This window comes from Bos grunniens, chromosome 13, assembly GCF_055505025.1.
Source record: "Bos grunniens cultivar Pamir isolate PY7600 chromosome 13, Bosgru_T2T1.0, whole genome shotgun sequence".
Taxonomy (NCBI): Eukaryota; Metazoa; Chordata; class Mammalia; order Artiodactyla; family Bovidae; genus Bos; species Bos grunniens.
Window position 1 is genome coordinate 17,372,865 of NC_141177.1, and position 23,469 is coordinate 17,396,333.

Below are 23,469 nucleotides of genomic sequence, written 5' to 3' on the forward strand. Positions count from 1 at the left end.
CCGACTCTGTGCGACCCCAAAGACGGCAGCCCACCAGGCTCTGCCGTTCCTGGGATTCTCCAAGCAAGAACACTGGAGAGGGTTGCCATTTCCTTCTCCAATGCATGAAAGTGAAAAATGAAAGTGAAAAGTGAAAGTGAAGTCGCTCAGTCGTGTCCACTCTTAGCGACCCCATGGACTGCAGTCTACCAGGCTCCTCCATCCATGGGATTTTCCAGGCAAGAGTACTGGAGTGGGGTGCCATTGCCTTCTCCTTCTGCCTCTGCTACATCCCAGCATAAAATTCAAGTTCCCTAAACTTGCAGTTGGTCCTAAAATAAAATTTACCCCCTTTACCACAGCCCTTAAAAATTGTATTTGGAACTTCCCTGGTGGTCCAATGGTTAAGACACGGGTTTGATCCCTAGTCCAGGAAGATTCCACATGCTGTGGAGTAACTAAGTCTGCACGCCGCAACTACTGAGCCCAAGCTCCAGAGCCCATGTACCAAAACTACTGAAGCCCATGCACCTAGAGACCGTGCTCCACAAGAGAAGCCTGTGCACCACAAGGAAGAGTAGCCCCCACTCCCTGCAACTAGAGGAACCCTGCAAGCAGCAACAAAGACCAAGCACAACCAAAAATGAATTTTTAAAAATTCCATATATATGTATTTGTGTTTCTCTAACTTACTTCACTCTGTATAACAGGCTCCAACTTCATCCACCTCACCAATATGCAAGGCAGCAAAATGTGGCTCAGCTGATAAAAAATCCACCTGCAATGTGAGTGACCTGGATTCGATCCCTGGGTTGGGAAGATCCCCTGGAGAAGGGAAAGGCTACCCACTCCAGTATTCTGGCCTGGAGAATTTTATGGACTGTATAGTCCATGGGATGGCAAAGAGTCGGATACAACTGAGTGACTTTCACTTTCACTTCATTTTCAAGAGACACAGATGTAAAGAACAGACTTTTGGACTCTGTGGGAGAAGGAGAGGGTAGGATGATTTGAGAGAACAGCATCGGAACATGTATATTACACGTAAAACAGATGACCAGTTCAAGTTCCATGCATGAAGCAGGGTACTGAAGGCTGGTGCCCTGGGACAACCCAGAGGGACAGGGTGGGGTGGGAGCGGGGAGGGGGGTTCCAGATGGGGGATGTGGCTGACTCATGTCGATGTACGGCAAAAGCCATCAAAATATTGTAATTATCCTCCAATTAAAATGAATTTTTTAAAAACCCTGTATTTGTTCTAACTTCCAAGGATACTCTCTTCCTTGCTAACTCTGCCCTGTTTACACTGCCCTGCTTTCAGAGCCTTTGCATAGGTTGCTTCTCTGCCTAGAATGTTCTTCCCCAGCTCTGCAAAGACTGCTCCTTTCCTTTGTCAGCTTACCCTTTCCAACCCCTCTAAATAAAAATTCCTTTTCAGATTTGGACTCATTCTGCTCCCTTTCCCCTGTCTCCTCTGGGATATAAGTAAACTGAGGGCAGAAAAGGCATCCATCTTGCTTACTGCCACAGCTCAACCAAGCCCAGAACCCGGCATGTAGCAGATGTCTGCTATGCTTTATTTATTTACTTATCGATGGCTATGCTGGGTGTTTGTTACTGCACACGGGGCTTTCTCTAGTTGCAGCGAGCAGGGGCTACTCTCTAGCTGCAGTGAGCAAATTTCTCGTTGCGGGGGCTTCTCTTGTTGCAGAGCACAGGCTCTAGGGGCGGTGAGCTTCAGTAGCTGTGGTACACCGCCCTAACTGCTCCACCACATGTTGGATCTTCCTAGACCAGGGATTGAACCATTGTCCCCTGCACTGGCTGGCAGGCTCCCAATCATTGAATCACCAGGGAAGTTCCTCTGCTGTGCTTTATTCTCCAGACCAGCCCTGAACCAGTCATGGCATCCCTGAGCCCTGCCAGCCCCTTTTCCAGACAGTTGTTTCCTTACCTCCTCTCCTCCATCCACTCTATTTCTGTTCTCAGGCCCTAATGCCCTGGCTCTCCACCTCTGTCCAGCAGGCTTCAATCAGCATCTTCCAGAATGGTACACGTCTGGTTTCAGTGTGAAACTCCCAGGTGGGTGGGCTCTCCTGCTCTCCCCTCTTCCCCACCACTCTGAGCTATTGAGGTCCCAGCATCCCTAAGTAGGGACACTAGGAGACACCCCTTGGACAGCAAGGAGATACAACCAGTCCATCCTAAAGGAAATCAGTCCTGAATATACATTGGAAGGGCGGATGCTGAAGCTCCAATACTTCGGCCACCTGATGCGAAGAACTGACTCATTTGAAAAGACCCCGATGCTGGGAAAGATAGAGGGCAAGAGAAGGGGACAATAGATGGTTGGATGGCATCACTGATTCAAGGGACATGAGCCTGAGCAAACTCCAGGAGATAGTGAAGGACATGGAAGCCTCGCGTGCTGCAGTCCTTGGGGTCGCAGAGAGTTGGACACAATTGAATGACGGAACAACAGCATGGGAAACCAACATCACCTTTTCCCATCAGAGTGGGTCTCCAAGTCATACATCTACGGCAGCCAGGCAGGTGCCAATCCCATGAAGTTGGTAGGGGGAACAGGCCCAGGGTAGGTGGAACTGACACCATCTGGGGCCGGGTAGGGGTGGAGTGGGACTATGGCTGGCGGAGAGTGCAGGCCCCACTCAAAGGCAAGAGCTACTCAGCTTCAGCTGACTGTTGCCATTCAGAAATCAGGCCCAATGTTGCCAGCTCTGATTTTCCTTTTCCAGAGAATCCTAAACCCTAGACCTGGATTTTTATATGAATTTTCTCAATTTGTGAATGTTAGCAACTGACTCAATCAAAAAAAAAATTATGGATCAAATAAAACATGGGTCACCAGTTTGCAACCTCTGGGAAAGGTGAAGTCACTTTTCCATCTTAGAGGCAGTCCTGTAACTGTCCATATGGGCCTCGCCCCCGCAGAATCCCATTCAGAATTAGCCCAGAGCTCCCGAATCGCCTTCACTCTCTCCCCAATCAAAACCCCCATTCCCTCACTGTAGCGAAGTCCAGCTAAGCTGGAAAGCAATCTGATTAAAGTCATTTCTCCCCCAACCCCAAACTCAGTAAATACTCAGGATTACCTGTATTTCAAAAGTTACCTTTTATTATGTTTGTTTATTTTTTTAGGCTGTGCCGAGTCTTCGCTGCAGCTCGCAGACTTCTCCAGTTGCAATGCATGGGCTCAGAAGTTGCAGTGCTCGGGCTTAGTTGTGGTAATGTGGGCTCTTAGTTCCCCAACCAGGGATCGAACCCGGGCCCTCTGTACTGGGAGTGCACAGTCCCAACCACCGGACCACCAGGGAAGTCTCCTATTATTTTCAGTTAATGGAAGTAAAGGCAATGAGTCCAAGTGTGTAACTATGGGCCAGTTTGGATAGATGCCAAGCACTAGGCCAAGATTTCAGATGCATGAAACTCCTTCAGTCATGTGAGAAGGTACCGTCATTATCTTTTACAGAAGGAAAAAAAAGGCAACTTAGTGACATTAAGCCACTTGCCCAAAGTCCTTCACCCTGTGGTGAAGTAGGCTTGCCCAACACTCAAGTTTGCACACTTGGAATACACAATTCAATATTACTTTCCTAGGTGATACCATATGACCTCTGTGCAATGGTGGTCCTGGGTACAACTCCAAAGGGGCATTTCCAAGATGCGTGTGTCCCTCTCAGCACCTAAGATGGCTCATGGGCCCAGCCTTCTTTTAAGATATTCCCTTCCTTTCCCCTCTGCACGCCAAGACCAAACTTTCCAGAAGGCAAAAGCAGAGGGGCCTTCAGATATCAGCAGGGCATAGGTGGTACCCAGTGCTGGACACAAAGCAAGGATGCTGGCTTTTCTAGGCAATTCTCACTTCTGTTAGGAAAAGTGAGAAGGACGAATGTCAAAGGTCCTGGAGAATCACCTCGCCATCACGTCAAGCATACTTTCCAACTAAGGCCTCATGTCATGTGTCCTAGAGACCCCACCAGCCCCAAAGTACCAAAAAAACCCTCTCAGGTCTTTGTTCCTGTTATTCTCTTTATTCCATTAACAGATTAATTACAGATTTCAACTTTTCAATGCAACAAGTGGGTAAGTCAGAATATTCACAGCATCTTGCTGGGGCACCATGCCAAAGAAACCAAGTACCTGGGTGCCTGCTCTGTGCTGGGGATACAGAAAAACAAGCAAAGTCTAACCACAATTTTGACTTTCTTCTTTTTAAATAAAGGGGTTTTTCATTCCTCTTTTCAAGCTGTGAATTGTCCTTAGCTTCTTTTATCAATATTCACTTCAGCCTTCAGAACTTCCTTCCTTTTTCTGGAACTAATGTGTTGTTCTGAAAGAAAATGGAGACAAACACAAAATTATCGATGGTTCCAACTCACTGTTACAGCTCTTAACTTGGTGACAACAGAGAAACCAAGGTCCTTTCCCACTATGAGATCCCATTTGTAAGGGAATAATCATTCCTCTATTTCCTATTTATTTATGTCCCACCTCATTTCATGAAAAATGAAAGACAGCTCAAACTAAAGCTGATGACAACTTAAATAAACAATGAAACACACCTGATGATACCTAAGTAAGCGTGATATGTGAAAACACAAGATGAGGTAATTAATTCCAGGCACACCTCTCACAGTGTAAGGCCAAAAGGACAGTGTACACTTCAACTAGAGGAAGGGTTTAAAGAATGCTCATCTTCAACTTCCCAGACTCTGGGTCCACCAAACAACACATGGCCCTCATGTAGCTTGGACAATGACATCCTAACCTTTTGGTACAGAAATCTGCACCATATTCCTGCCATGTGGTCATGTTCTTGTCAATGATCAGACTGGATGTCTAAACGTCACAGAAAAAAATTAAATCTACATCTCACTAAATCTCTTTAGCCTCCCCTAGACTTCAAGAAGTGACAGAGAAACACAAGAAGGACAATGATAATCTGGACAGATACTGTGCGACCAGAGGGTGAGAGCACCCAGGAGGTGATCTGGACGGTTCTGGTGACCAGAGGCGAGGGGCTCACACACATGCTCTCCTCACAGGCAGCTGTCCCCAGTGGTGAGGGCTGATGCGATGACAAGGAGGTCTTGCAGAATGGCATGCTCCAAACCCAGTAACCAACAGCCAAGGGGCACACACGCACAGGTGTGGAACTCGTCCTGAGTGCCTCTAATTCTGTGCCAACATTCAGAGGTTCCCAGGTGCCTCAAAATGTGTGTGTCCCAGGAATTCCCTGGTGGTACAGTGGTTAGGATTCCTCACTTTCACTACAGGGGGCATGGGTTCAATCCCTGGTCAGGGAACTAAGATCCCACAAGCCACATGGTTCAGCCAAAAAAAAAGTGTGTGCTCTGAAATATTTATGCAGAGAGGACAGTATAATTATGAAATAAGAACAGGTGAAAGCGTGGTGACCCACAAACCTCCACTGTGGCTGAGAAGCTAGCCCTCTATTATGCCTGATCAAGTAGATACCTGTCCTCAGATCAAAAACGCTTGGCTACCAGGGACTCTCCAATAAAAGACGAGGGCCCGACATCAGGAAGTCCCAGATGCCCAAATGATCAAGCGACTTTCCTCTTTCTCGGGAAGTATGGTTTGGGGCTAGCAGGGTCGGGGGTTAACTATCTAAAAATCAAGAAAAACAAATCTAATCCAGTTAGTCTGAAAGAATTAAAGAGCTCAATATGCAGGACTAGTTCTGAAAGCAAATCTCAAAGAGAGCGACTATAATTCAGGACAAAACCAAATGGGTAACGCTGAGGAATGGGGCGGGAGGGGCAGACCACAAAGGGACATGGATGGAAGCTTGCTGGAGGGTGGAAACAAGTTTGTACCTTGGTTGAGATAGTATTTACTACAAGATTGTCTACGTTTTTCAAGATTCACAGAATTATACACTAAAAAGGGTGAACTTTACTGTATATGAATTAATACTGAAAAAAAAATCAAAACATGTGGTTGCTTTCTATGTTGAGAACGAGATGGTTCAGCTTCTGTTCACACATCAGTGCAAAGGCTCTACATTCTATGCTCTTGTGAATTTCTGTTTCCAGAGGAGTGAAAATTAGATGGCTCCATTGCTTTGGCAGCAAAAGCCATCTCCATGGCAAAGGACAAGGGGGAACATGACCTGAAAACTCAAATACCCCCCCCCTCTTTGTTGTTCTAGTTCAGGGGTCAACACGTTGTGCCCCAGGGGCCAAATTAAGCCCAGCAGCCGTTTCTGTAAATAGCATCTCACTGGAGCACGGCCATGCTGGCTTGTTCACGTGGACTGGGCTGTCCTCACACTATGGTGGCAGAGTTCAGTAGTTGTAACAGAGACCGCACGGCCTACAAAGCCTCAACTACTACCTGGCTCTTTCTAGAAAACGTCTGCCAATCCCTGGACTACAGGAGATGATTAGTGAAGCATCAGACATTCTCCTTTCACCTTGCCTCCACTCCATCCTCATCCGAGGACCTGACAAGACGGAGTATGGGTGGTACTTCACTGGGCATTTTAGCCACACAAGGAGCACCCCTGAACCATGTCCTGAGCTCTAGGAATGTGAGTTTGGATGCTGGCTTTGATCTGTGGCCATCAGTCTTTATAATTTAGTGTCTTACCAAACTCCACTGTTTGGCCCAACCAGAGGATACTACTACAAAAAGGCCTAGAACGGTGACCAGGTGTGCCGGGATTTTCCATGGGACTATCATTTAATGAATTTAGATGTCCTGAATGGGGGGTGGGAGGGGTCCCCTTTAAGAAGTACTAAAGTTAAATCAGTCTTTTCCTCAACTCTGCTCTCCTATGAACACAGAGAGGGGCTCTGTCTATGAAGTACCTGTGGGACATAAGTGAGGAGGAAGCCTTACAGTCAAAGCCAGGTCCAGGCTGCTGCGCTGCCAAGTTACCACCAGCTAGGCTAACTCAGGGGGCTTTGGCTTTTGCCCTGGTCCAGGAGGTGGGGAAATGGCCTCAGAATTCAGCTCTGGGGTAGGGGGGATGGGAAGGAAGAAGTGTGCTGAAAATAGGTAAGTAACTGACATGCATGGACGTGGGCAAGGTGGAAAAGGGGCCCTGCTCCTGGGTTGAGTGCCCCTCATCTTTACCGTAGTGTCCTATATTTTGCCAATCTACTGCTCTGCTCTGCAGCGATCCTGCCAAAGGAAAGAGGGTTTGAGAGTCAAGAAAGGACAGTGAGAAGAGAAATAAGCTGAGGAAAGAAATGGCAAACAACCAACCAAGAGCTTTCGTTAATGTCACCGCTTTCCCGAGGGGCAAAGCCTGATTCTAGAACTCATGAAGACAGCAACAGACAGCTGTAACTTTCTATATAGGATGGAGGGGGCATGAGAGCCATGGTCTTCCTCCCCAGAAAATGTACTCCGTTTTATCTGTATTAGGAACTCCTGCTGAGTGGGATCTAAATCAAATGGTTTCCACCCCCATCTCCTCTCAATCTTGTTCGTCTTGTGTGAGCAAACTCCAGAAAAGAGAGCTCAGCAGAGGACAGCCTTTTGGCTCCCGGGGGCCTAGACGGGCTGCTCTGAGAAAACAGGGCTCTGCTGAGAGAAAACAGCTGAGCCCCTGGCTCTCTCTCAGATGCAGCACAGAGCTGCCAAGTTAGGGCTGCTGCAGGGGCTGAGAATTGAGCCAGCTGCCACTGCTGGTGCTCTGGGAAGCCCCAGCGGAATGCGGGCAACCCCGGGAGAGGCAGGGAGCACCCTGGGCCAGTATTCCTGGGGAGGCCCTCAGAACACTCACAATGGATATCCGGGCAGGAAGGAGACATGTGGCTCTCCCACCCATATGGTCTCTGAGAAAGCTGCTCTGTTGATCTGCCCAACTTAACCAGCAGCAGCACTGAGGGTACATTGAGGGTACTAAGATGCATTCTTCTAGCAAGAGTCCTGGAGAGGAGAACGCAGGGCACGTCTGAAAATGTTAACTTCCAAAGGTGAAAGCAATTCTGACCTTTTCTTATTGACCTTTACGTGGTTGAAATCACCCAAGTTCTAATAAAGTCAAATCAATGAGAAACACCAATGTGACATTTAAATTTACTTCTAATTCAGGTTCGAAAGTCAAGCTGCCAGCTAGCCGCCATCACGTTGGGCCCTGACCCTTTGTGTGAACTGAAGTTGTCTGGTTCTCGGGGACATGATGTGGGCCCCCGTGCAGTGCTCCCTGCCAGGGGCCTCTGCCCGATGCTGTTTTTTGGAGGGGAAGAGCATGGACCTCATGCTTAGGAGGAAAAGCTCTGGAAGGCCATTGGGGTTACAGAGGAGTCCCTCTCTGGGGCATGGGAGAAGCATGGAGAAGGATTCTCTGTGGTGGCAGAGGAGAAAATGGTTACACTGCTAGCACTTTAACTACAATCTTCTGCCACCTGTCCTGATCCACTTTAATCTTCACGAAGCAATTATTTTCTTCTCTCATTCTAATGTGTCAGGGCATAAACTGTTGTGGTTTTAATATATTTAAAGCTTACCATCACAACTGATTTAAAATGCTTCTGTTTCAGGCTGGATTGAGGTGTCACAATGGCCCCTCAGGATATGAACCTTTTCACCACATACTGTTGGTTCAAAGAGCTGGGTGGACAGAGCTGACAAAAATATTTCTAAACCACTCTGGGCCCCTGACCTGCCCCAAGCCTTACCTCTTGATTGCCTGCTGCGCCAGCATCCGATTGCCAGCCAGAAACGTCACGCTGCCTAAGATGGCCAGGTACTTCAGGGTCTGGAACATGTTGAGTTGTGTCCAGTAGACATACATGAGCCCCAGCATAGCTACAAGGACAGGCGTCGTGAGAACCAACTGAATCAAACAGTGACACTGCCCAGGGCAGAAGACAACCAGAAGCCAGTAACTGCGGAGCCCGAACAGGTTTGTATTTATAGACCAGCTGGTTTTATTCCTTTCCTCTGATGCCAGAAAATACGTAACTCAATATACTTGCTTCTCAGTCTTGACTACCAAGAAATTCGGAGGTAAGAACCAGATCTCAGTGATCTGATTCCACGTTTTTGCATCTCTGTTCTTAAATGACGGCTTTGCATTTGTTTTTTAAAATTGCTGTCAGGTTATATTGGGTTGGCCAAAAAGTTCATTCGGATTTTTCTGTACCATCGTCTAGAAAACCTCCAATGAACTTTTTGGCCAACCTAGTAATTTGGGATTCAGCTGATTTTTCAAATTCTGAATGAAAGCCCTCAGAATTAAAGAAATAAATCCTTTTCGTTTTTACTAAAAGTGAGAAATAGAAAAAAAAATTGAGGCTAATTTGCCATTGAAACTAGGAAGGAAGCAAGGAGGGCAGGAGGAGGGTTTAGCCCAAAGGGCTCAGGCCCAGGGATTCCCTGGTGGTCCACTGGTTAAGACGTCACCTCCCAATGCAGGTGGAGCAGGCTTGATTCCTGATGCGGGAGCTAGGATCCCCACATGGCTAGTGGCCGAAAGACCAGTACACAAACAATGCAAGCAGTGTTATAACACATTCAATAAAGACTTTAAAAATGGTCTATATTAAAAAAAAAAAAAAGGAAAATATTACAAAAAAAAAGCAGCTCAGGTCTGGGCACTGAGAACCCTGGGTTCTGACCCAGCCTCTGCCCTTCACAGCCACTTTATTTGTCTGAGCCGAAATTCTCTCACTCGTCAAACCAGGATCGTAACTCCTGCCCTGGTCACCCCCATCAGGGTTGTGATGAGTCAAATACGGGAATGTGCACAAAAAGCACTCTGGCACAAAAAGTCATGGCTCTAAACAAATTTATATTCAGGTTTTGTTTTCCCTGACCCAGGAGGGCTATCACTCAAATTCAGTAACTGGGCTGGAGAGAAAGGTCATCCTGTCGATTTTGCCCAGAAGGATGATGGATGAACTACAGCAGGGCTTCTTAGCCATTTTTGAGGTCACGGACCATTGTTAGAATTTTGATCAAAGAGACAGACTCTCTTTCCCCAGGAAAACAGAGATACACATTTGCCTAGAGTTTCAAGTGGTTCATCTGCGGACCCCTAAGGAATCTGAACACTACAGAAATGTGGGAGGGCTCCTACAGAAGTCAAAGAAATCAGAAAAGAATATTGAGGTCTTGGTGAAATGCAGGGGCCACCAATCCAATAGTGTCGAAAAGTTTCTGAAACGCTTAACTAATTTGTGAATTTACTGTCTTGTAACGTTTAGGTCCTAAGTTCTCTAGGGGACAATGCAGGACAGCGTGTTTGATTGTGGAAGGGACTGTTTTCTATTACTGTCCGGACACAGCCGCCAGCAAATGTGAAGATCGATATGGTGGGGGAAGATAACCTTTGGAAACTGCATTAATGCTCTCCATCCAGGAAGATGGCTCAACGTAAAGATGCGATAAGTGAGTAATCTCTGGAAATGAACAGAGCTATTAACTGAGGGTGAAATGGTCTGCCAATGGCAGCCTCATACAATGAAACCCGATATAATGACAGCTGTTCTAAGCTGATGGGCCAAATAGGTTTATCATCATATTAACCGTTGTAAAAGGCCAGGAGGAAGAGGGAAATGTTATGCTATTAAGTCATTATAGTTAATAGGTTGTGGGTCTACTTAACAGGGTTTTGGCGTGGGCAGGCGAAATGTCAAAGGAGGTTAAACGGAATTAGCAGCCTGGGGCGCTTACCAGCATGTCCCAGGTGAAAGACAATTGTGCTGGGAGCAAAAGTGAAGTTGGAGACATTGGCACCAATCCGGATCCACTGAAAGATGGGGAGAAATAAATTAAGAAGACATTAGAATGTGAAAGGGAGGCAACCCACACTGTGCCATGCTAATCCAAAAAACAGCCCTAAGGGCTTCAAAATTCATACATACTTGAAGGACAGGGAATTTGTCCAAGTGACAACCACCCTATTGTGAGTCCTAAGGAAAAAAGGCATTCCAACACCTGTTCGCAAAAGTGCTTGAAAATCATTTTTAACGACGGCAAACTTTTCTATTTTAAAACAGGTGAAGCCATGGAATGGAAAGGTCCAAAACTGTATTGATGATAAAGTGATGACACCCCTGCTAATGTCTCTAAGTTTTGGTAAGATAAACCCACTGGCAGCTGGGAGGAGGTGTGCTCACTGTGGGTTCTTTGCCTTTTGAAATTCTGATTACTCAAAATAACAGGTGCCTAGGGTTGGTTTCTGAAAGCTTGTGGCATGCCTTTCAGATTTTGACCAAGCAATAATTCTTTTATTAAAATCAGAGGATTAGGAACATCGACAATTTTCCAAAAGTAAAATCTAATGAGTTTTCTATATGGTTCTCAAAATTCTCTGAACTTGGAGGATCTGCATCTACGTTTATAGATTCTAAAGAGACAAGGGGAAAAAGAGATGATTAAAAAAAAATATTCAAATACCATGTTAAAATGGTAAAAATGTCCTTTCTCTATACTCCCTAAAAGGCCTTCTCCTTAGAGGTGACCAACACCAATAGTTAATGCCTTTTTAAGGTTTTTAAACATAGAAGATGATACCAAACACCCTATCCTACCACTTGCCTTCTTCACTCAATAGGACATTCTTAACAACCTTGTCATATCCGTTGACAAGTACATTAATTTATCCATTGTTTTAATGAGCTGCATATTATTCCATTGTGTGGATGTACCATAATTTATTTAACACTTGCTTTTATGAGGACTTTAGGTTGTTTATAGTTTTGTGCTCCAAACAGTGTTGAAATGCACAGCCTCTGTACTCATTTTTTCTACAGCTATCAGCATCAGGTCTTGCTTTTTTCACACTTGGCTTCATCTGAACATTTGTACGGAGCATACGTGTCCATATTTTGACCATTTATAATGGCTACCAGGTACTTTATCATGCCCCTTGTTAAGGGATCAGTTTTTTTGGCAGGTCCCCTATGGTAGGTAGTTTTATTTATTCTAAACTTTTTGGACCATCGGTTCAGGTCACAGCTGCTGGACCCCTTTGGAGCTGTGCTGAGGCCAGAGCACAGTCTCCTTTGGAACGGCTACATCTGTGGAGTCTGGCACCAGACACACGCTGCCCATGCTAATTACAGCAACTCACCAGAGCAAAGAGCAGGAGCAGGGGCGAGAGGATCAGCGCGGTGAATGTATTGGACACCACTGTGGGGGGCCTCTTCTCAGGCTCGCGGAACAGGTGCTGCCAAAAGAAGACACACCAGGAATATTCTACCATGTGTTCTTCCCAGCGGGGCTGCCATGTATACCAGGAGCCAAAACCCCAATGACAGTCAAGAGGAGGAAATGCCTTCCAGAGGCTGAGCCTTCCTGGCCATGAGCACCCCGTTAGCCTTTTCCCTCTTCCCAACACTGGCTTCTGCTCCCACTGGTCTCCTTCCAGGGACATCACACCAGTCCCAGCTCACAAATGGCAAAGTCTCTTTTCCCCTCCAAAACTCACTGCCATTTAGAGGCTAGAGGATGTAACCTATCAAGCAGCATCCACCTGGTAACAAAAATGGTACCCAAGCATCTGGATGACTAGGGTGACACATCCCAGGCAGGACGCTGGATTTCACAATGTTTCTGAGTTCCCAGGGTGGTGTCATCATATTTTGCTGACTTAAGTTAGCTAACTGCTGTATTAACGATTTTAAATTTTGAAATTTTCTTGCTTGCCAATGTCCAGTCAACCCAGCTCCATGACAAGGCAGCTCCATGTGAGACTCCTATTCCCAAATTTTTAACCTCAGCTCCTCTTTGCTGTCACTGTCACGAAGGGACTTCTAATATGGCCCGTGGCAGCTGCTGCTGCCTACCCCACCCTACAAAATCAGTTAGCACCCTTTGTCATCATGGTTATACATTCCAGTGTTTAACTGCATTCCACATTCTTAAATGATGCTATAGCAACATCAGGAAGAATTTTAAAAATACTACTACTACTCTACCTTTTGGGCCCTTGGCTTTTTTCTAAGTGGAGTAAGAGTCAGTAGTCTGCTTGGAACACTTCACCATTATTTCAGATTGTGAGTTTCCCTGTTACTGCAGTATAATCATTTCTGAGGACTCCAAAACAGTACACTGAGTGGATCCACTCAGTTTCCTTAACCAGGGCTCCAACTGTTTAACAATTATTGTGTTCATTTTGTACACTGCTTTTAGAAACTTTTCAAAGCTATTCTTTCCTTATCTGGGAACTATTTTGAGCCTCACAACAGTCCCATGGACTGGGCTGGGCAGGGATTTCTAATATTTGTGTGCAAGGAAGGTGAATCCCGGGAGAGAGGAAGGGCTGGCCTAGGGGGTGAAAGCCCTATGCTCCAGCTGAGTTGGCCACCTGTGGGCTCCATCGGCCCTGGTCTATGCAGGAACACAGAGGAGCAAAGCCAGACCCATCTGTGCTGTGGCATCAAGCAGTGATCTGAGGAATGAACCTCCTGCATGTTTAGGAAAAACAGACATAGGTTCTGATTTTGTCTCTAGTTATCTGCTTTCTGGGAACTGGCCGGCAGGCAATCTGAGCCTGTTTTTTTAAGCTCCAGGATGGGGCTGACATTTGCCCTGCCTGATCCACAGGGTGGCAAAGACCAAGCTACAACGTATCATCTAAACCACAGCCAGTGCCTGGGGCTCTGCTGCCCTCTCTCATGTGTCCATTTCTCCTCTGTGTTTAGCGAAGAAGCCCTCTGGGATGTACCTGAATTTCCTGTTTGGGGGTGAAAATGTTCTTGGACAGGACAGTTGACGGAACATCATCTTCAGGGAACCTGATGACCACATCAGCCTAAAACAATAAAAGCAGTGATGAAAGGCCCAGGGGCAGAGAAAGGGGTGAAACTCATCAGCAGGACAGTATCTCCCAACTCCCATCCAGGACTGTGACTGAAAGGAGCTCCAAGCAGTCCAATCACTTCTGAGTCATTAGCCAACAAATTGAGGCAGTAAAAATTTCAAGAACAAAATAAGTATTTGTTGAAAATGCTTTTTAGAGCAAGAGTTCCAATTTTCTACTGGTCTGGTGAGCCCCACAGGGCTGTTTAATACAAAAATCCCAGTTGGTACTCAGGCTGTTACAGTAGCAATCAGAAACTGCTCCTGGGGAAGTATAATTTAGTCTCAGACAAAGAAAAAAAAGAAAAAGAAATGAAAAAGTGCTCTCATACAAAAACAGCCCAAAATCCGAGAAGAAAAGGAGCTTTGACTACAGTAAGAAAATGCAGCTGCCCCTTTGTCTTGCACAGGGAGCCACCCATCATTCAAGGCCTGGCATCTGGCCTCTGCTACCTTCCCCACCTCACCACCTCCTGCCCTTGACCAGATTCAGGTGCTCCAGCAAAGCGGACCCACTCGTATCTCACTGAAAGCACCTCAAACTTTCCTGGAGGCTGTCCCCCAGTGATCATCCAACAGCCCCTCGGATACAATCCTGAAAAAGCCCTGCAACTCTTCAACCCTGGCTCAAATGTCATGTCTTTTAAGAAGCCTCCTCTCATCCCACCAGCCCAAAGTGAGTTATGTACGTGAAATGCACTATGCAAACTATGAACACACCATGCAGCTGAAGGGTATTAGTTTATCCTGGTTATCCTAGATGGTTATTAGAATATCCTGCAATTCATTAGTCCACACCATAATGAATTGGAACTGGATTTCAAACCTCAGGCCCCTCTCCAGCCTACCCTGCAAGGGCACACTGTACCTCAAAAGCTAGAGACTTTATCTCTTATATCTGTGTATTCCCTGCAGTGTTTTGCCTGTAATATGAAAACCTTCTTCAAGTACAGCTTTTAAAGAAATCTGCTAGAACCCATTAGGGCAAATCGATATACTTCATTCATTCACTCAGTCACTATTTATGAAGCCCCTATGACATGCCAGCCAGGCCATGTGCACGCCCCTAAGACTGCCAATGGGACGAGCATGATGTGTACTTATTTATGGCCCTCTGGGTGGCATGGGAGAGGCCTGGGTACAAAGCCCACGCCCTGGAGAGGGGCCATCTTTGTCTGACTGTGGCATAGCCACTCCTGTCTGGGTGAAGTTAAAGGAGGCACATACCACATTCCACAGGATTGGGTTCTTCAAAGTTGCATCTCCGATGATCAAGTAGAGTGTGTAGGTGCCAGATGCAGAGTCAAATTCGAGCTTTCTCTCGGAGGTGTCCAGTTCAAACTTGTACACATTCTTGCTGTCCGGCTCTGCAACAAACACCACTTCCTGGCCAGTCTTCTGGTTGTGGAGTCGGACAAATGTCTGGATGGAATAATAACGCAACTTTTCATCTGATGATTTCAAAACTCCCTCCGGGCCCAGATCCCTGAGGCAGCAGGCTGTCAGCTCTTCTGTCCCAGTGGGAGTTCTGAGGTCAGCCAGCCCCACCCTGCTTATAGCTCCGAGATCAGACAGTACTTTCTGCAAGTACAAGAAATTTAACTTAGGGGTCCGGCCAAATCTCAACGACTTGTAGGCCGAATGCCCAGTTTGTGAATGATTTAAGCCCTTTGCTGAGGCTGTAATTTCCTCTTCCTGCCAGCCTTTTGCTGCCCAATTAACTTCTTCACTAGAGGGTGAAAAGAAGGGAAATGAGGTGAAACTGTAAGAAGCCCATTTTCAATTTCCTAGTGCCTCCAGCTAAAGATTTAGGAGAGGAGGCATGGGGATGGATAGCAAGGCAGAGTTCTCATCATGCAGGGCAGCCCAGTGTCAGAGAGAACCCAGGCTTGAAGACAATCAGATATGATTTCACTACTTAAGAGCTGTTATTTAACCTCCTTGAGCCTTGATTTCTTCATCTTTAAGACAGATTTAACTTCTACATGTGTTGTATCCGTATGAAGACTCACAGTAAAGTACGCAATGCATTTAGCGTAGGACCTGCTATACACTATCTAGTCAACAAACATTTATCAATATGATGATACAAGTCTAATCACGTAATCCCCCAATGGTATAAGAAAATAAGGTTTCTGCACATAAGATGCAGCAAAACTTAATACACTCAGCTTTGCTTTCAGAAGTTTCCAAATAAAGAATTCAACAAAGCCGGTAGATTGGTTCCATTTTACAGATCATAAGGCATGGAGGATTAAATGAGTTGCCGTGGTCACACAGGTAGTGCTGAATCCACAGGAAAAAAATCTAAATCTCATTCATTACTCTACACCTGGGCAACAGACAACAACCATCAAAGTATTTAGGAAAAGAGACCCAGAGTTGTGAAGCCTCCTGGTTCCTGCAATTGTGGCCAAGAATGGGATTTAGGAGCCTGGATGCATGATCTTCCTCCTGTCACAGCCAAGCACAGGCAAGCAGCCAGGCTCACCCGCAAAATGCCATCTCTACCTAGGAGGTCTGTAAGCCAGGCTTTCTAGGATCTTGGATAAGACAAGTCTTCAGTTAAAGTTTTACTTCCTCACTAGCTCTTCCTGCACTAATCCTAATCCCACCAATTTTGTTTTGTATAATGACTTCTCTTCATATTCCTTCTTCTCTTGGGCTTTCATTGGCAAGTGTCATTTTGAGAAGGGCCTGGGAGATGCTACGGAGTTGAAGCAATAGTCATGGCTAAGTGGGGCTGACCCAGCTCTCTGGAGACTGGGGGTGGAGGGGAGAGAAGTTGAGAAGGGCAGGGATGGTGGTGCCAGGGGCAACCACTCTGGGCCTGGGCACGAGTGCAGCAGCTGCAGCAACGAGAAACAGAAAGCCAAAAGGTTTCCAAGTAAATCCACTCAGCTCCACGGTCTGTTTTGATGCTGCCTCTCTGTGTGGATTAAGTCTGCTAGCTCCAACTCAAGGACTACTACTAGAAAGCACCTAAGCCACGGCCACTAGGGCCCAGGTTCTTTCCTGTTTTTCCACACTCAAAGTATTTCTGGGATTTCCCTTTACAATACAACCATGGATGAAGCCGTGCACAGAACAGTTATTCTCAACCAAGTGGGAAGACAGAGGCAGGAAAGGAGGGAGTCTAAGAGAACAAAAGCTATATCAGATTCTCTGGGAAAAAGATATGGTTTGAGAATCTTTTCAATAATAATCATTATTTTACATATGGAAGACAGAAATGAAGCCTATTGCTTCCATCATACTTAGTAGGCACAAGTTAAAAAGTGCTGTTTTTGGACTTCCCTGTTGGTCTACTGGTTAAGACTCTGAACTTCCAGGGGGAGAGGGGCTCCAAAAAAGAAAAAAACTGCTAGTTTTCAGATTCTTACAAAATAGAAAATCTGTTTTGGCCAGAGCAAAACATACTTTGGTTACACTGCCTAAGTTTTCCTTTTTTCAAAATTATTTCAATATATGTTTTTATTATAGTCAGAAAGAAGAAAGAAAAAAGCTTCAATTAAATGCTAATCTGCCTTAAATATCTTTCGTACACTAGCTAATCTCTCTAAAAGAAGGCTCAGGGTTACTTACACACACACACACACACACACACACACACACACACACACACACACAGAGAAGTCGCTCAGTCATGTCCGACTCTTTGCGACCCCATGGATTGTAGCCCACCAGGCTCCTCGGTCCATGGGATTTTTCAGGCATGAATACTGGAGTGGGTTGCCATTTCCTTCTCCATGAGCAAAAGAAGCCAGACACAAAAGACAGTATACTAAATGATTTCATTTACATGAAGGACAAACATAGGCAAAACAAATGTAGGATGATAGAAATCAGAGAGTGGTTGCCTTTGGGGTGGGAGAAATTGGACAGAAAGCAGATGAGAGAATTTTTGGGGCTGATAGAAATCCATTATATCTTATTTCTGGTGGTGGTTGCACAAACTGTATTAACTATACTTAAGTAAGAATACTTAAAATCTGTTATTTTATTGTCTGTAATTATACCTCAATTTAAAAAAAGACATTCTAGAATAAAAGAGCATGGTATGTTTATAGGTGCAAATGACTAAGATACTCAGGGCTGATGGTTGCTTCTTTTATTTAATTTTAGCCTAGAAACCAAGAGTTCAAACCCCTGTCCCCGTGATAAATTATTCCTGTGTTTTAATCCACAGCAATGAAAGAGTTATTTATTAAAGCCCTTTCTCATCATTATATGTGTCATATAGGGGACAGGGGTTGAAAACATCAAAATTAATGAAATAAATTTTATCTCAAGTGGAATAACTCAGGACATGTTAAAAAAAAATGATCAGCAGCATGTGAGAAAGGACATGGCAGCTGGTTTTAAAAACTTTGGCTGGTGGAATAAGAACAATTTGAGTGGGGAGAATTACTCAAATAAGCCTCTGTACTCTATTCCTTCTACCTCCAAGTTATACTCAGTAAGTTTTACCCCCCCCCCAAAAAAAATTAATAAAAAATGATTGGTATCTGAAAAACAAATCCTGGGACCACACATTATATTATGATATAAAGAACTTAATTCATGAACCTTTCTTTTGAATCATGATTTACTTCTACAGGTAAGGCACTGTGTCTCCTGCAACTCATCTTTATATCCTTAGAAGAATCTAGGCCAGGATCTTGAAATTAATGGATCTGCATAATCATTTACTGACTTGAATTAATAAATAAATGTACTGACTAATTAGTTAGAATTTAAGTCCCAATTACACGTTCTTGTAATGGGAAATTTACCAAAATTATTTTATAATATCTTCATATAAAATGTTTGAACCAGCAATGATCTCATTTGGTAATTTATGAGAAGTATATTTAAAAGGAGTACATGAAATGATATAGAAGTCCAACTCACCCCAGCTTAAAAATACAAGCATACTGTAACTATCTTCCTGGGTTTTTGAAAAAACTTATTTAAAAAGTACAATTGCTAAAAATATAAAAAACAAAAAAACCCACCAAGTCAAGTTTTGGTCTCTGTTTGGATCTCTAAATGATTATAAGAGCGCGAGTATACTATTTTGCACTGAACACCACACTGGCAAGATCAGAAAAGCTGTGAGATGAGAAGGAAACTGTTATTCCAGTGATGGAACCTCCTCTCCTGAGTATCACTGCCAGCAGCTGAGACTTCAGAGGATTCTCACTATGAAAATCAGCAGTCCTTAGAGTGTCACAGGGGAGAACCTGATAGACCGTGAGGGTTCAGAGTGAAGACCTGAAAGCAGGAATTCAGAATTTTCTTGACTCTGTGTTAAATACCACATCCACACAACTATCGTGTACAGCAAGGTTTCATGCTAAGAGAACTGTCTGGGCTTTTTCCTGACCTGGTGAGGGGTGAGTTCAGCGCCAGTGTTCACATCTACCAGCTGGAAGAATAAGGCAAAGTTCTGGTGGCTGTCCGCGATGAATGTGCCCTTGGCTTTGGCTGGGTAGGTCACCCTGAAAGAGACATTTATATGGTAAGTCTTCAGAGAGGATCTCTGAGAACAGAGGGAAGGAGACCAACTTTGCTTCGCTGCCTAATTTTCTCTCTCCCAACTCTGTCTCTCAGTTCTAACACTTCTGTGGTCAAAAGAATGGAGAACTGTCTATGGCCCGAGGGCAAACGGGACTGATAAAGCTAAGATGGAGAAAAGCACAGAATCAACTTCCATCAGGGTCTGGGGAAAATGCTATGTGTGAGTCTCCAGGCTTTCACTTCAAGGATCTAAGGATTCAACCAAGCCAGACACCAGAGAGACTCACATGCCCTGCTGGAGGCTCCCGGGCAAACTGGAAAGCTGGGCTAGCAGAACCACAAAGATTAAAAAAAAAAAAATTAACAGGATGGACATTAGCAGCCTATGTGAGCATGGTTGGGAAACCAGGAGGTGGGAGATGCAAAAGAATGAGGGCTATTGACAGCTTTTTCTTTTTTTAATGCTGCATTTTTTTTTCCTTTCACACTGTTTCAACTATTTTTCTGCCTGAAATTGAGCTTTAAAAAGTCATTTTCTCCAAAGGCAGGAGTGATGAGAAAACTTTTCTCAGCTATCTCCTGAGATTTTAGGTTAAGATGGCCGGAGGATAAAAAAACAATCCCAATGGTTATAGAGCTCACAACTGGCTATATTTCCTGCTTATTTACTTATGAGTAATACCAACTCTTTATCTATATAGAGCATTAAACTCTGGAAAGCACTCTTACAGACATCATTCCAGTGGGTTCTCAATAGTGCTCTCATTTCTAAAGTCACTATAAAAATATACAAGCCAGAGACAGAAAGCCTAGCCCTTTCACATGACTTAAAAGGAGTAAATGCCTGGATTCTAGTCTCTGGCTAACATCCCATTTTCAAAATGACCTTGAGGGTCCCCCTCCTTTTTGTGATATCTACAGCCACCCCAGTTGAGTAAATTTGGGGTCTGAATTCTACCCAGAGGTCTAGATGGGCATTCTACCAAGGATCTGGAAGAGAACTAAGAAGTGGGCTTCATACAATGTTCCAGACGAACTCTGATCAGTTACTAATGGTGACCTAGAAGTGTGTGCTAAAAAAGATGCTGAGTTCCACAATCACCAATGTTATGACTGATCAGTGATCTCCATGGACTGGAGGAAAGCAATCCCAGCCCTAGCGCTGGGTACCTGCCATCTCATCTCTAAGGACCTATGAGACATACAACTGATTTCAGACCCACTGTGGGCCACAGAGTGTGGCCATGAGGACCCTAAAACCAAGTTCAAGATTGTGAGGAAAAACAGATAACACCAGAAAATAAATTAATACACTGCTTCCTCCATCAATAAAGTTTTTTTTTTAATTATCATCTGAACTAAATAGTGTGCTTGGGAATAAATCTGATGCAGACTTACATTCTGAGGCGAGCTCCTTCCCAACTTGTGGACTGTTAATAGTTTGTATAATGTATACAATATACATACAATACAATAGTTTGTTCAGGGACTGATTGCCAATATAGACAAACCCCAAGTTTGTCTGGATGCCAAGCGGCACCCTTGGTGCGGTCCCAGAAGAATAACAGCCACTTTAATTTGGAGTACAAGCTGGGTCACTGCTGACATGGAAAAGATGGCTGGAGGGCCTCAGGGCCTTGGCATTGTCCTCCCAGCTCAAGCCTGGGTTCTCCCTGGACCCGGGAGGCATCCCACCTACCGCGTTGTTTTGGGGGCGATGCTCTGATCCTTATCCACAGTGGAGAGATCGACATTTGTGATGCCAACTTCAGTGGAAATCTTGACTCTGAGCTAAGGTGAAACACGGAAGAAAATCGCCAGGTCAACTGGTGAATATACGAGTAATCAACATACATATCCAGCGTTTTCTCTTACTGGTGAGTCAAGGCAGGAAAAAATCCTAGGACAGGAATCTCCAATAATTTTAGTAAAACTGACCCAACCAGGTAGTATTTCCATCTCTTCAATCCAGAGGCCTAAAAGTAACTCCTTGATTCTTATCCCATCTTCCATTCTTTGGCTTTGGATGAATGGTATATATTAAAAAAGAAATGAAAAGAAACAAAGTGGATCTTTTCACAGGTACTTTAAAAAAAATAAGGGGGTAAAAAGTCCTTAAGTAGTAAGCTTCAAATAGTTTAAATTAACAAGTACTCAATTCTAAGCCACTGAGATTTGGAATTTGTTACAAGCATAACCAATCCCTCTTGACTCTTTCAGTGTTTAAATTCTATACATTCCTTATAAACATTTTCACAAACAGGAGCTAGCCAATGCTATTAAACAAGAAATTTTTTTAAAAATTAGATTCAAATAAATGTAAATTTCCAAAAGAGAAAACACGCTAAAAGTCTACTCAGGGGAACTTTTTTATTTAAAATTTTTATTTAAAATCAAAGTTAGAATGTGCAAATTATGCAATCCCAAAGCACTTCTAATCTGTAAACATATCTATGAGACTTTCAAATATTTGAAAAACTTGAATGTAATGCTTAAGGTAATCCTTGCCAAATCCACTGGTTTACAGCCTAAGTCAGGATGAAGGAACAGAGAGAGAGGTCTGGGCAAATAACTGAAGCAAAGCTTCAGCATTTTTCTCAAACACACTATGAAGGTGTGACAGCCTCAAATCAAGGGCAAAGAAGAAAAATTAAAAAGGGATAAAGATAGCTATCAAGTAATTCTTTTTAACAGCCTCTCTCCTGCCTCTATAATAACTATTTTGTGACAATAACCTCAATTATCAGGTTGAATAGGGGGTGTTCTGTTTTGCTCAAAAAGAAAAAAAAGAAAGCCCTAATAAAAGATTTATTACCAAAGGCCATAAGGATATTATTATCTCCTACTTTTGAATACAAAGCCACCTATTGGCAGAACTATGTTTAGCATCATAGTCTGTCACTGAATCTAGGCAACAGGGTGAATTATGGTAGGGGGAGGGGAACCGCTGGTCTTCAAGTTGAATAAACCATCAAGGAGAGAGCTACAGCAATCAGAGCAGAAAAAGAAATAAAAGGAATCCAAATTGGAAAAGAAGAAGTAAAACTCTCACTATTTGCAGATGACATGATCCTCTACATAGAAAACCCTAAAGACTCCACCAGAAAATTACTAGAACTGATCAATGATTATAGTAAAGTTGCAGGATATAAAATCAACACACAGAAATCCCTTGCATTTCTATACACTAATAATGAGAAAACAGAAAGAGAAATTAAGGAAACAATTCCATTCACCATTGCAACGAAAAGAATAAAATACTTAGGAATATATCTACCTAAAGAAACTAAAGACCTATATATAGAAAACTATAAAACACTGGTGAAAGAAATCAAAGAGGACACTAATAGATGGAGAAATATACCATGTTCATGGATTGGAAGAATCAATATAGTGAAAATGAGTATACTACCCAAAGCAATTTATAGATTCAATGCAATCCCTATCAAGTTACCAACAGTATTCTTCACAGAGCTAGAACAAATAATTTTACAATTTGTATGGAAATACAAAAAACCTCGAATAGCCAAAGCGATCTTGAGAAAGAAAAATGGAACTGGAGGAATCAACCTACCTGACTTCAGGCTCTACTACAAAGCCACAGTTATCAAGACAGTATGGTACTGGCACAAAGACAGAAATATAGATCAATGGAACAAAATAGAAAGCCCAGAGGTAAATCCACGCACATATGGACACCTTATCTTTGACAAAGGAGGCAAGAATATACAGTGGATTAAAGACAATCTCTTTAACAAGTGGTGCTGGGAAATCTGGTCAACCACTTGTAAAAGAATGAAACTAGAACACTTTCTAACACCATATACAAAAATAAACTCAAAATGGATTAAAGATCTCAACGTAAGACCAGAAACTATAAAACTCCTAGAGGAGAACATAGGCAAAACACTCTCTGACATACATCACAGCAGGATCCTCTATGACCCACCTCCCAGAATATTGGAAATAAAAGCAAAAATAAACAAATGGGACCTAATTAAACTTAAAAGCTTCTGCACATCAAAGGAAACTATTAGCAAGGTGAAAAGACAGCCTTCAGAATGGGAGAAAATAATAGCAAATGAAGCAACCGACAAAAAACTAATCTCAAAAATATACAAGCAACTCCTACAGCTCAACTCCAGAAAAATAAATGACCCAATCAAAAAATGGGCCAAA

At 43.9% G+C, this 23,469-nt stretch overlaps 1 protein-coding gene across 2 annotated transcripts in view; it reads right to left on the reverse strand.

Annotated features, from left to right (window-relative positions):
* Positions 1–4,011: 4,011 nt before the first annotated feature.
* The window catches only part of RPN2 (ribophorin II), a 54,660-nt gene continuing 35,202 nt past the window's right edge, over positions 4,012–23,469 (reverse strand). Inside the window, exons 10-18 of one of the 2 annotated variants that reach the window (XM_086331923.1) lie at positions 20,990–21,081; positions 19,157–19,271; positions 15,016–15,210; positions 13,655–13,741; positions 12,059–12,154; positions 10,657–10,732; positions 8,658–8,787; positions 7,105–7,152; positions 4,012–4,330 (exon numbers count right to left, since the gene is read on the reverse strand). In XM_086331923.1, the coding sequence (XP_086188049.1) occupies positions 4,318–4,330; positions 7,105–7,152; positions 8,658–8,787; positions 10,657–10,732; positions 12,059–12,154; positions 13,655–13,741; positions 15,016–15,210; positions 19,157–19,271; positions 20,990–21,081 (852 nt within the window). In that variant the 3' untranslated portion in view covers positions 4,012–4,317. The remainder of the gene's footprint in view (positions 4,331–7,104; positions 7,153–8,657; positions 8,788–10,656; positions 10,733–12,058; positions 12,155–13,654; positions 13,742–15,015; positions 15,211–19,156; positions 19,272–20,989; positions 21,082–23,469) is intronic. The other variant, XM_086331925.1, reaches the window with a different exon arrangement.